At 40.6% G+C, this 13555-nt stretch overlaps 1 protein-coding gene across 2 annotated transcripts in view; it reads right to left on the minus strand.

The window, feature by feature from the left end:
* Window positions 1-1288: 1288 nt before the first annotated feature.
* LOC149423260 (pyruvate kinase-like) overlaps window positions 1289-13555 on the minus strand; it is a 36324-nt gene continuing 24057 nt past the window's right edge. For both annotated transcript variants that reach the window (XM_089632621.1, XM_089632620.1), the window contains 4 exons: window positions 13183-13428; window positions 6785-7007; window positions 4924-5080; window positions 1289-1595 (listed from right to left, as the gene is read on the minus strand). In XM_089632621.1, coding sequence (XP_089488747.1) covers window positions 1583-1595; window positions 4924-5080; window positions 6785-7007; window positions 13183-13428 — 639 coding nt within the window. In that variant the 3' untranslated portion in view covers window positions 1289-1582. The remainder of the gene's footprint in view (window positions 1596-4923; window positions 5081-6784; window positions 7008-13182; window positions 13429-13555) is intronic.

Here is a 13555-nt window from a genome sequence, read left to right on the forward strand (position 1 = left end):
CCGCTCTCTGTATGCTCCCGCTCTTAGTACTTGGTTTCCTAATTTATATTGTGTTCAATATTGATTAAAAAATATATAAAAATGTCCCAAAATGTAGGTTATGTGTGTGCAGTTTATAGATGTAATAATTACAAACAACAAAAACACCCCAAATCGTTTTTCAGGAAGCAAAAAAACATTGACAGGTTAGTTACGAGTATAATTTTGGAAATTGAATTGACTCAATAATAAATAATTATGTGAGTAAATTATATGTTTTCTACAATATATGAAACATTTTAAATAAGAAAACTATCAAAATTGTCTATTATGCATTAATTCAGTCCATATTGCAGTATGGGATTATTAAGTGTGGGGAGGGGCTTTTAAGGCTTCCTTACAGAGCCCATAATTACAATTCAAAGAATAATTATAACAATCATCCTTAGGAAACCATACGACTTCCCGAGATATTTCGGGAATTTAATGTACCATTTATCACAGAATTGTATAAGAGAATATCTATTTCTATAATAAACGTAAAATAAAGAATATATTTCACAAAAGCCATTAAAATGTTTGAAAGAAAACTAAGGTGCACAACTCATGCCACTAGTGTAGCGTGTTACCATCAGAATGTATGGGAAATTTCGGAAGTATTATTAATATTATAGGGTATTTGGTGGATACACCTACTTACATGTGAACATTATTTTGATATCCAACAAATTCATAGTTTGAGAAAATAAATTGGGACAAAAATTCTGCAGCCGCTGGGTAAAAGTCAGTGGGTTCTCTCTTTATGTAATCTGTTGTGAAACAATAAACAGTATTTTTTTTCTATAATTTCTAGGTAAATGCAAGTACTTTAGCGAACTTTACTTTTCTGCGCAGTGTCTGGTTATTTCGGCAGTCAACGTACAACTGATGTCATAGTTTATTCAAAGCAATCTCGAACCCTCCTGTGCCAAAAAGCTCGTTTCAGCTTGTCGAAATGATTTTCTATTAGGGCAAGTCTATCAATTTATTCTTTTCAATCAATTTACCTTACTTTAGCGAACTTTACTTTTCTGCGCAGTGTCTGGTTATTTCGGCAGTCAACGTACAACTGATGTCATAGTTTATTCAAAGCAATCTCGAACCCTCCTGTGCCAAAAAGCTCGTTTCAGCTTGTCGAAATGATTTTCTATTAGGGCAAGTCTATCAATTTATTCTTTTCCTTCTTCCTTCTTTTGCATGTTCCTCAAGATTCTGACGAGAGTGGGATACTGCAGGAAATAAATGCAGGAAGCATAAATTTTGATACACATTTTGTTAATTAATTTATTATAGTGTTTTATAATTCTATCACAATTAATAATTTCATCATAAGCCATATTCATCGATAAATAATCAATATTGATGAATACGATAACATTTTAGATATAAATTATCCAGACATAATAATATGGATTGGTTTGATATATTAAATAAAACAAATACATAAATAAGTGTTCCTTAGGACATTTTGGGTGACCGACTTACAGCGGCTTTTAGCTTTACTAGTTTCATCACAACAAACTAATTATTATTAATGACTTTTCCAATCAACGGGCCAGTGAGATTATTCTGTGATTCTGTAAATAAAAAGACATTGTTGTAAACATCGTTTAAAAAATACAAAAAATTTTAGATAGGCGATATATCAGAGGGCAGATCACTAGATTGACAATTAAGCGACAGAAAATACTTTGAATACAAGCAATAAATTGATTATATAGAACGTGCCAGTAGATTTACTGTTTCGGTAATAAGTAAAAATATGATACCTTGCAATATTCCAAGTGGTAGTGGAATCATTTTTTTCTGTTCTTATAAATATGAATTCTAAATGATAACATCTTCTTCAGCAATACTCTTGTAAGTACCACAAAGTGTTACCTACACGTAACTTTAAATAATTTATTTTTTCAAACACTTGTTGAATGTTATATCAACAAACTAAGATTAGCATTTCTTACACAGAACACCACAACAAATATTATTATTAATTTATAGGGTTTATTGTAAATAAACAATATGACAAACATTTATAATTTGATAAAATAATAGAAACATAATTACATACATCATGCATTTGCAAATTTTGCAACGAATAGATTTTATTTTGAAAAGATTGTGTTAGTATGTATGTACATTCAAATTAAAAATTATAACCATCCAATTAAAAAATAAACATAAAACTTCCAAATGAACCAAAACCATTGATGAAATGTAAAGAACCAGCCCATTGGTTTGCATAAATAATGCTAATTTATTTGCATTCATTAAATATTAATATTAAAATTATTTTCAAACACCAAATTAAAAAATACAGCCATTCAACACTAAGCGACATCTATGTAATTAAATAATTAGAATAAAATTAAAAACATGTGGTTTTTTAAAGCATCGAACATTATGCCAAAAGGTGTGCTAATGATTATGTATTTATTTTTATAAGTAGACAACAGAATGGATAGAACTCCAATTGTATTTCTTCTTGATAGACTACCTACATTCTAAAGTCAGGCATGCAAATAATATTTTGAATCATTATTTTTTGACAGATTTGACAGATATTCAGAGTAGTACAGGGTTTTCCGATAAGAGGTGTTATTTTAATATTCATTAGTAAAAGATCAATGGTTTTGTTGCTTGTGTGGCACGTAGCGCCGTCTTGATGAATGTAAACGTTGTCCAGATCAATACCATCCAATTCCGGCCATGAAAAATCATTAATCATCTCTCGATAGCGCAATCCATTCACCGTAACTGTTGCTCCAGCCTCATTTTCGAAAAAGTAAGGTCCAATGACTCCGCCGGACCATAAACCGCACCAAACAATCACATGTTGAGGATAGAGAGGCTTTTCAACAATAACTCTTGGGTTTTCCAAGCCCCAAATGCGACAATTTTGCTTGTTGACGAAGCCACCGAGGTGGAAATGGGCCTCATCACTCAAGATGATTTACATTTGATTCACTCAAGTGAATTTTAATAATTTCAATGCGTTGTTGAAGCGTGTATCGTTTCATTTTTATTAATGGCGTAATTTCTACTTGTCAAATGTCAAAAAATGACAGCTTCAAAAGTAACATCTACCGAAATAGCGGGCTATTCAAAATAACACCTCTTATTGGAAAACCCTGTATGTTGGAAACCAAAAGATGCCACTAATGTTATTCCAGTGAAATTTTAGGATTTAAAATATTTTTTTATTAAAACTTAAAAATATGGGACAAATGGTAAAGCAAACCGTTTAAATTTTTCCATATTATTAATCAGAGGTATTATCTTTGGAATGAGTGCGGACAATTCCCAAATTGAACGCTCTCGAAAATCCCTGACCCTCAAGTTGTTTTTTTGTGTCATTGAAGCTAGAGTGGATAAAAACTATTGAATGTGATGCTATTGTGTTAGCAGACATACTGTGTATTCCAAACTAATATTAAACATTTAATTTAAACTCAAATAATAATAAAATTAATGTTAAGTTAATAATATATTTGGCAACATGCCTTGTTCGAGCAATATCAAAAGATTAGAAACCATTAAATTAAATAAATTATTATTTTCCTTTGACAAGTCAAGATGGCAAACCAAACACGCACAGCCGTGTGGGGTCACTGAGTTACCCCACGTATTAATCAGTAAATAAAAGGAAATACTGTAAACTATAAAGTTATTAGAAGAATTTTAATGGTGGGGTTACTCAGTTACCCCACACGGTTAACAAAAGAGTTAAGAGTTGAACATTGATTTAACACTAAATCCTAATGATTATCAAATGCAACATGCAATGAAAAACAAAATGTATAAATTATTAGTACAGATTGATAAAGCAATCTGGTTCTTAGAGGCATATTTGGGTTGATTTTAATTCTTTGCCACACCAATGCAAATGTGAAATACATATAAAGTATGAGCAAGCTATTATTTTTTTTAATGATAAACTAATGTTTATAAGACAAGGTTTCTTTGCATAGCACAAAGGATAACAAATTATTATAAACAATAATTAGTCGTCAGAAATATCCCTGTGTAAAAATAAATGCCGCAGACGGGAATTGAACCCGCACCTTCTGATGTACGGTCAGGTGCTCTGGACCACTGAGCTACGTCGGCTTATTTCCAACCCGCCAAATAATTCAATATGTACTAGTACTTCAATCAACAATTACGCGTCATTTATTTTTACTCGGGAGATATTTTCAATTTGTATGGATATTTCAGGGGAGTTTATAATAATTTGTTATCCTATATGTAAGCTTAACATGCTCTGTAGTGATGGAAATAGTTAAATAATTTATGCAGATATAAGTATTGCTGATATTTATATTGCTGGTATATATATTGCTGATATATATATATTGCTGATATATACATTGCTGATATATATATTGCCGATATATATATTGCCAATATATATATTTACAACTGCGTGTTTCTAATTTATCATGTCTCATTCAATTCAATTACTTTCATCACCACTTTGTAATTTTGCTCAAAGACACTGAACAACGAAAAAGTCAGATATTTAAATAAAATTAACTCTTATACGGTTTAAGAATCTCACGGAGAATAGTTTTATTGGTAGGCAGATTTCCATAATCGTTTGCCCCTGAGATGGACACTGCAAGGCTGTCTCAAAAATTAGCTCAACACAAGAAGTCAAAAAAATAAAATAAAATCAAAATGATTAGTTTCCATCACAACTTATTATTTGACATAAACAAAATGACACACAAGACAACACAAATTTAAATATAAACACAGACAAAGGACCACAGATCAATAAACCAAGTAAAGAATAATGTTGTTAGTTTGAGGTTAAAGATAAAATAAAGCTAAAGCCCCATCTGTATGATAATGATATGGTTGGTTCATTCTCTCTCGTCCCCCTCGCCCTCCGAGTATACGTACACGACGCGCATGGTGTTGGTGAATCCGGAGCCTTGCTTCCAGCCGGTGACGACCACCACGGAGTCACCCGCCTTGATAAAGCCACGCATCTTGCCGAAGTTGAGGCCGAACTGCACGCGGGCGTCCACGTCCTTTAGCCAGTCCGTCAGGGGTGCCTCTATTAAGAAAATAACAAACAATATCATCATTAGAAATCTCTTCTTTCGTAAAGTTCGGCTCAAATCGACAATGATGTCCGAGTCAATCACGTGCGGCTCTTTGACAGTTGATTTAATTTTTATTAATTATTGATAATATTTCATAAATCTAAAGAATAAAAATCAAAGTAAGTAGGTTCTAAAAAGGCGAAACATTCCTGTGAAAACAGTACTATTCTCGTCCACCAGGATGCGCGGTTGGCGGTTATGCCTTTACCGTTGAAGTTTACCATCCATCCTTATCTATGGGTAGGCATTTAGAATTTGACATTTCTTTGCTGTTTAGAGTTTTTTCAAGACATTTTAAATAGTGCGTGGTTGGCAATCCTCACTTGATTATTTTATTGTGAATCGTTTATTTGTAGACAATTAATTGTATTTCTCAAATATTAGTTTGTAGTTTGACAAATTTTCATTATTTTTTTTAAATTATCTATATAAATGTTCATAAGTACTTACTTTGATTTTTATTTAAAAATATCAGTTAGTTATAAATTTCCCACTAGATTTGTGTTTGTGTGGAATGGAGTTTTTTAGGTCCCACCCTGTGTATCGTGTGGGCACAATGTGTGCGTATGTGGTAAATATAAGTGTATATGTAGTAAGTCAGTGTGAGTGAGTGTTGTGAGTGATTTAATGTGGTTAGTGTAAGTGCAATTACTTTCGAATTATTTATTTAATTGTTGACGAAGAATTTATTGCAGATATCACAGTAAGTGATAAAATGCTGTCAAACAAGGCATAATGTTGACAGGAATTAAAAACACACAACTTAAATGTTAATTTTCTTGTTTCTATGCTTGACAGCAGAGCTGTAATCAATATATCTAAAAAAGCTAAGTTGCATTTATTTCAATGGATTTTAAAATACATAACTACTTAAAAAAAGATGGAAAAGGTAACATCACAAATTTATTATTATTACGATGATGATCGACAAGGTCTGGCCAGACCTTACCGATTTTAAAAGTTGCAAAACCTTTTTTTCTGGCTTGTTGGAATGAAACGGTTTCATGACTTCTTTAAAGTCAGTGCGGCGAACGCAATGGGAGCAGTAACAATTTCGTATATTTTGGATTAGAATTTTTATTTAAAAATTCGTATAGAAACAATAAGATCTGTGCAGACCTAATCAATATTTGCAGGAAGTTGGTGTGTATTCTCATGATTGGATGCTGGTTAGAATGTGTTTTCGAGGCAGTTGTTTTTGTCACGTGTACAATTATAACATGTTAGACATGCTGGTTAGGCATCAATCATAATGCACAATGAATTGTGTCCTAAGCGGAAGACTGACAAGAGAAAGTCGTTCGTAGTCACGCTAGCCTGACAGTAGATTGAAAAACGGGCCACCAATCCAAAGGTATGTGCATACCTGTGTATCAAACAAGCTACAACTGTTTTAAACATTCTGGTATTCGAATATATGCACATATCACAGAAATACCAAATAGTAATCTCATTTTTTATTGTTTCGTTAAATTTTATACAAGGTCTGCACAGACCTTGTTGCATCACTAACTGCGTCCCGGATGTGTCTAGTGTGGAGAGTTAAAGACAAGCATTATGAAGATTTTTGAGGAATTCAAACATTGTCTGGTTACTATGTATTAGGAATGTTTATCTGTCTTCCAAAAAATAAAGGATATAGCTAATGAGCACACCTTCATACTGCAGGGGCAGCACAGCCCTGAAGAGATGTGCTTGTCTCGCTGTCTGAGCGAAGCGCGTCACGGCAATGATGGGGCAGCGGGGGCGGTACTTGGCGATGAGGTGCGCAGAGCGGCCGGACGTGGTGATGCAGATGATGGCGGCAGCCAGGCACTTGGAGGCAGCCTCCACCGAGGCAATGGCCACCGAGTGGGCAGCACCGATGGGGGCACGAGCCTGGAAACGTTACCAATTTACACAGTACAATAAAATATAATATTATATTAACCTTTACAATAAGCGTAGGGAGTGTGGCGAACCCATCGCTCAGGGAGTGGAAACACGACCTGCAATAGCCATCCCAAGCTAAGGTGTGAGATACCGTGCTCAGGGCTGAATGACACTGGGGAACAGTGTCACCAACGGTTCCTCCGAGACACAAGGTCGCATCTCGGAGTATACAGACCTTACCCCAGCATTCGGGGCTCTGCTGGGGTGGACCTTTTATTTCCCTAGATACTCGTGGGACCAAATATGGACTGTAAAAACAAAAACCAAAACAACACTGACGAGGGACCTTTAAGGAACCTAGGGGGAGTGGAAGGAGGAGTTGAGGCCGCCTCGGTGGACTCATCCCTCTTGGGGCCTTTGAGGAACCAAGAGGAAGTGGAGAGGAGAGATGGGACCACCCTGGTGGACTCTTCCCTTGAGGAGCCCTCTGGGAACCATAAAGAAGGACCTTCGACGGACGCAACACGGCGGGATCCCCCAGGGGATCCAGACGTGGAAATGCAGGGACCATCAGGGGACCTGGAAAATAACTTCTTTAAGAACCCCCGACTCCAACTGGGGCCCTCGGGGAACCAGCGGAGAGGGGGGGACTTAAAGAAGAGACTCACTCCAACAACCACCGCTGAGGAAGACAAGGTAAAGTCCCTGTCAGACGATGTGAAAAAAATTCACATCAGTAAGAAACTCAGTGGGGCTGCGAGGAGAAAACTCAAAAGAGAGAAGCAGGGGCGGCAGGAAGGAAACCGGGAACAACCAGGGACTGTAAAAGTCCGCTGGGGACAACCAGGGACCTCGAAGGCCGGAACCAGGCAAGGCAAACCAGGGACAGACCGGAAGCTAACGGGGACCGCAGAAGGTAACCGGGAGCAACCTGGAACGCCCGGGGAAAAGAAGGCTGGGAAGAGGAGAAGAACCTCACCAGAACCTAAACCCTTGGGGCTTTCACCGGGAAATTCCAGGAAAAAGCCCCGAGGAATTCTCACCTCTGCTGCCTATGCGGAAGCCGCTGGAAATAAAATTCGAGTGGCTGTTGTACATAGGAACAGAGAGGAAGAATTTACAAAAGAGCAGGAGGCCCTCGTGAGTGAGGCGGCCGCGGATCTGATTTTGAGCATCCCAAAGGGGCAGTTCAAACCCAGATTCGACGAATGCTTCACTCAGAGGGGCGTCCTGAAAATGACCTGCTCCGACAAGGAGTCAGAGACATGGCTGAGGGAGATGGTGCCGACCATACGGAAATGGCAGGGCTGCGACCTGGAGGTGGTGGGGTTGCAGGAACTGCCAAAGTACGTAAAGGTTATGGCAGTAATCCCCGAAAATGGAAGCAGTAAGCACCGAGAGGTTGCTACAACTGCTGGAGAACCAGACTCCCCGGCTATACACAAAAAAATGGATCGTCCACGACTCGATCAGGGATAAGAACATGTATCGCCTGATCATGAGTATGGACGAGGAAAGTGTGAAGGTGCTGAGGGAGATGGGGATGACGGCGCATGTCGGGATAAGGAAGGCCACTTTCACGGTGCGCTCTCCTAACACCGAGGAGCGTAAATAGGAGGAATGACTTAAGGATTAGACAGTAATGGCTAAAAACTTACAGTTCATTCAAATAAACTTGCACCGCAGTCCGGCAGCGACTGCAGTGCTTAGCAGTAGAGTCACTCGGGACAGTGTGGACGTCGCGCTGATCCAAGAACCCTGGACTTATAGGGGGAAGGTCAGAGGACTAAACATGAACCAAGGTCTAATCTATTATAACGAGTCGGGGGACAGACCCAGGGCCTGTATTCTCATCAGAGGGATACCTGGCACACTGCTACCCGAACACTGCAGTAGGGACTTAGTGGCTGTGAAGCTACAGGTCACGCTGGACCAAAGAAGCAGGGAAGTAGTTGTGGCATCAGCATACATGCCCTATGACTCTGTGGAACCACCACCCTCAAGGGAAATAACGAGACTCGTCCAGGACTGCAGGGAGAAGGGTAGGGAACTGATACTCGGAGCAGATGCTAACTCGCACCACACTGTGTGGGGGAGTACGGACATCAACAAACGAGGACAGGACCTCCTGGAATACCTGATGACAGTGAACCTTGAGATTCTTAATAGAGGTAGGGAACCCACCTTCGTTATAAGTAACAGACAGGAGGTGATAGACCTGACCCTAGGAACATTAAGAGTCTCAGGATGGAGAGTATCGAACGAACCATCCCTGTCGGACCACCGACACATAGAATTTAAACTAGAGGGAGAAACAAGCAAAACGGGGACCGATACATATAGGAACCCAAAAGCAACTGACTGGACTAGATACTCGGAGGAACTAAATATAGGAATGACAAGATTCCCAGCTAAATACGGCTGCCCCGAAGAAATTGAGGACGCAGTAGAAGTACTGAGGGACTCAATGATAAGGGCATACGAAAATAGCTGCCCTCTGAAGACAAGTACCAGGGACAAAACACCGTGGTGGAGCAGAAGACTGCAGGAGCTACGGAAAATAGTAAGGCAAGCTTTCAACAAGGCCAAAAAAAACTGGGATGCCCACAAGCAATACCAGAAAGAGTACAAGGTGGCAATCCAGAAAGCCAAAACATGCTCCTGGGAGAAATACTGTGGGGAGGTGGAAACCATCCCACAGACTGCAAGAATCCAAAAAATTCTTGCAAAAGACCCAGGGGCAGCAAAAGGCCCATTCAAAAAAGCTGATGGAGGATATACCAACAGTTGGGAGGAGGAGTTGGAGGTACTGCTGGGGAAACATTTTCCCGGCTACAAAAAGTTAGAAGCAGATGATACCGGTCCACCACCAGCCCGAGTTACACGGGAAGGTAAGGACTGGGACACTGCGGCTAAAATAGTTACTCCCTCCAGAGTTAAATGGGCAATCAGAGGGTTTGACCCTTTTAAAAGCGCAGGAGAGGATGGAATCTTTCCGGCACTTCTACAGAGGGGCCTAGATACAATCCTACTTCCGGTGACGAAGATCCTGAGGGCATGCTGTGCCCTCGGATACATCCCCATACCATGGCGGAAGACAAGGGTAGTGTTCATACCCAAACCGGGGAGAGCTGACTACGACCAACCAGGTGCATTCCGCCCAATTAGCCTCACCTCATTTCTTCTGAAGACAATGGAGAGGCTAATGGACAGGCACATAAGGGACGGGGCACTGAAAGAGAAGCCCCTCCACGAGTTACAGTTTGCTTACCAAGCAGGTAAGTCAGTCGACGCGGCACTGCACAGGTTGGTGTACAAACTGGAGCAGGCACAAGCGACTGGGGAACTGGCGGTAGGGCTATTCCTGGATATAGAGGGAGCATTTAACTGCACCACTATTAAATCCATTGATGAAGCGGCAGAAAGACATGGACTCGACAAAACCACCAGAAGGTGGCTGAGGAACATGCTCTCAGGCCGGATACTTACGGTGACAAGGGGTGAGGTAAGCATCAAAGTGCTGGTGACACGAGGGTGTCCACAGGGAGGGGTCTTATCACCCTTGCTGTGGAGCCTGGTGGTGGACAACCTCATCCGGAAACTCAACAACAGGGGCCTATATACGCAAGGGTATGCGGATGACATTGCAACCATAATAAGGTGTTGGGATGCAGACACAACCCGAGGCCTTATACAGTCAACACTGGCAACAGTGGAAGAATGGTGTGAAGAAACAGGACTGTCAGTCAACCCAGACAAGACAGAACTAGTAATCTTTACGCGTAAAAGGAAACTAGAAGGATGGAGCAATCCAACCTTCTATGGAAAGGAATTAGAACCCTCTGACACGGTTAAGTACCTCGGAGTCATCATAGATGCCAAACTGAGCTGGAAAAACCAGGTGGAAACTGTAGGCAGAAAGGCCTGTGCTCTGATGTGGGCAACTAGGCGAATCTGCGGCAGAACGTGGGGTCTCAAACCTAAAATGATGCAATGGCTTTACACAGCCGTTGTAAAACCAAGGATCATGCACGCAGCCCTGGTCTGGTGGAGGAGAACAACACTGAAAACAGTGATGGTCACACTCAATCACATACAGGGACTTGCATGCAGAAGCATCACAGGAGCCATGAGAACCACTCCAATACTAGCCATGGGAGTGCTGCTGAACCTACCCCCACTAAACATAGAAATAGAGGGGGCGGCGATGGCGGCAGCCTACAGGTTACATTGCAATGGCCAATGGAGAGGAGAGTTGCCCAGAAACAGTCACACGGAGATAGGAATAAGACTGAGGGCAATTAGTCCGACGGCTGGGATGAAGCAGGACGGCAAACAAGCCGAATACTTCTTCGGACAGCTGTTTAAAGTGACGTACCCCACAAGGGAGGAATGGGACACGGTCCCAGGTCCAAACTCCAAACAGGAACTAATCTGGTTCACAGACGGGTCCAAGATGGAGGAAGGAACAGGGGCCGGGGTCTGTCTACAGGGATCTAAGAGGGAACTCAGTATACCTCTAGGAATGCACTGCACTGTGTTTCAAGCTGAGATGAAAGCCATCTTAGTCTGCGCACAGGAGAATATGAGTATCGGGTACAGAAATAAGAACATAAACATATGTTCTGATAGCCAGGCGGCCTTAATGGCACTGGAAAGTAACCGATGCGACTCCAGACTGGTGATGGAATGCAGGACTATCCTAATAGAACTGGCGACCATCAATAAAGTAACCCTGCTCTGGGTACCAGGACATAAAGGTATTGAGGGCAACGAGCGGGCTGACGAACTAGCAAGGAAAGGGGCGAAAGCACCACTTGTGGGATCTGAGCCGGCCGTAGGAGTAGCAGCTTGCCACACCAAACTACATATCAAGAGGTGGGTCAAATCCCAACACTGGAAGGAATGGAAGAAGGCACCCGGAATGAGGCAATCTAAAGTACTCATAAACGGACCGGACCCTAACCGAACCAGGCAACTACTCGATATGGACAGAAACTCACTGAGGGAACTGGTAGGACTATTAACGGGACACTGCCATCTCAGGAGACACATGCAACTGTTGGGAGTGGAAAACACCAACATCTGTAGGAAATGTGAAGAGGAGGAAGAGACTCCAATTCACCTATGGTGCCAATGCCCCGCTCTGCTGGGAATAAGGCTCAGATACCTGGGAAGACACAGTGTGGAACCAGAAGACATCGCCACATATCCAATGACAGCCCTGGTGAACTTCATAAAAGGGACCGGGCTACTGGCAAGGGAATGAGGTAAAATGGGAGATAGTACAATGGGCCTATGGCCTAAGTGCTCGCGGGGAACGTAAGTAAACCGCCTCCGAGTTTTAAAAAAAAAAAAAAAACCTTTACAATGCTGGCTTTTTAAATGTAATCTATCCCATTACGAGGAACATTTTGATACAATGTATGTGTGTGAAGCTGCATAGATTATGCATGCAACATCCGTGTACAGGGATAGTCACCGATAGATAAATTATGCATACAGTACTCTCTCAGCAATCCGCCATATTTATTATTTTTACTATTCGCCGATAATTGTATGTCATATTCAGTAGACCGCTGCATGTCAAGACTCAAACACCGAGCTTTGTACACCGTGGTTTGGTTATCTTACATACACTGGGTTATGTATCAATATTTGTCAATTAAGTCCTAAGCAACAAGGAGGGAATATCCCAACATTATCAGAGTAAAATATCAGTAATCACAAACCTTTTCAATTATATAAATTCATTTATACTCATTGAATTAAAAATATCTATTTACTATGTAACATCATTTGTAATTTTAATAATAAATGTTATAATTACCTATATGTACCTTAAATTAACAAAATAGCTTATAATACATTAAATTACCAAAAAATATAATCATTCATTATGTAGAGTCAATGTTGTGTACCCCTCTGCCTAAGTTTGTGTAAATTCCGTAGCATAAGAATTTCAACTACCAGTCTGAAAATGTCCATAGTAGGATGAAACCGGTCCTGGTGAAAATAAATAAGTGGAACAAAGTGCAAAAGTTGTTTAAATTTCAAATCCAATATAAAATTGGGTAAACCACGACTAAAAGACGAAACAACCGGGGTTAATACAGCTTACTTTTTTTTTTACATAATTTGAAACTAAACACTAGTACTTGACTTATGAGTATAGAATTACCTGCATGGACAGGTCGGTGAAGATCTGCTTCTGCCAGATGGCGGCCTCGGCCTCCTTGCAGATGTTGGCCATGGTCCTAACGCACTCCAGCGGGTAGTCTCCCTTGGCGGTCTCGCCCGACAGCATGACGCAGTCGGCACCGTCCAGGATGGCGTTGGCCACGTCTGACGTCTCGGCGCGTGTGGGCCGCGGCTTCTTCACCATGGACTCCAGCATCTGAGTGGCGCAGATCACTGGCTTTCCAACCTGATACACAGATAAAATATGAGTAAGACAAGAATCATCAAAAATACTCATTTCGGTTGTGGGTCTGCCTGTGATTGTAACTCTGGTTCAATGAACTTGGATTTGTTTTGAATTTAAGTGTCATTTT

This window comes from Hesperophylax consimilis, chromosome 6 (assembly GCF_061612785.1).
Source record: "Hesperophylax consimilis isolate HC1 chromosome 6, BYU_Hcon_1.0, whole genome shotgun sequence".
In the NCBI taxonomy this organism is placed as follows: domain Eukaryota; kingdom Metazoa; phylum Arthropoda; class Insecta; order Trichoptera; family Limnephilidae; genus Hesperophylax; species Hesperophylax consimilis.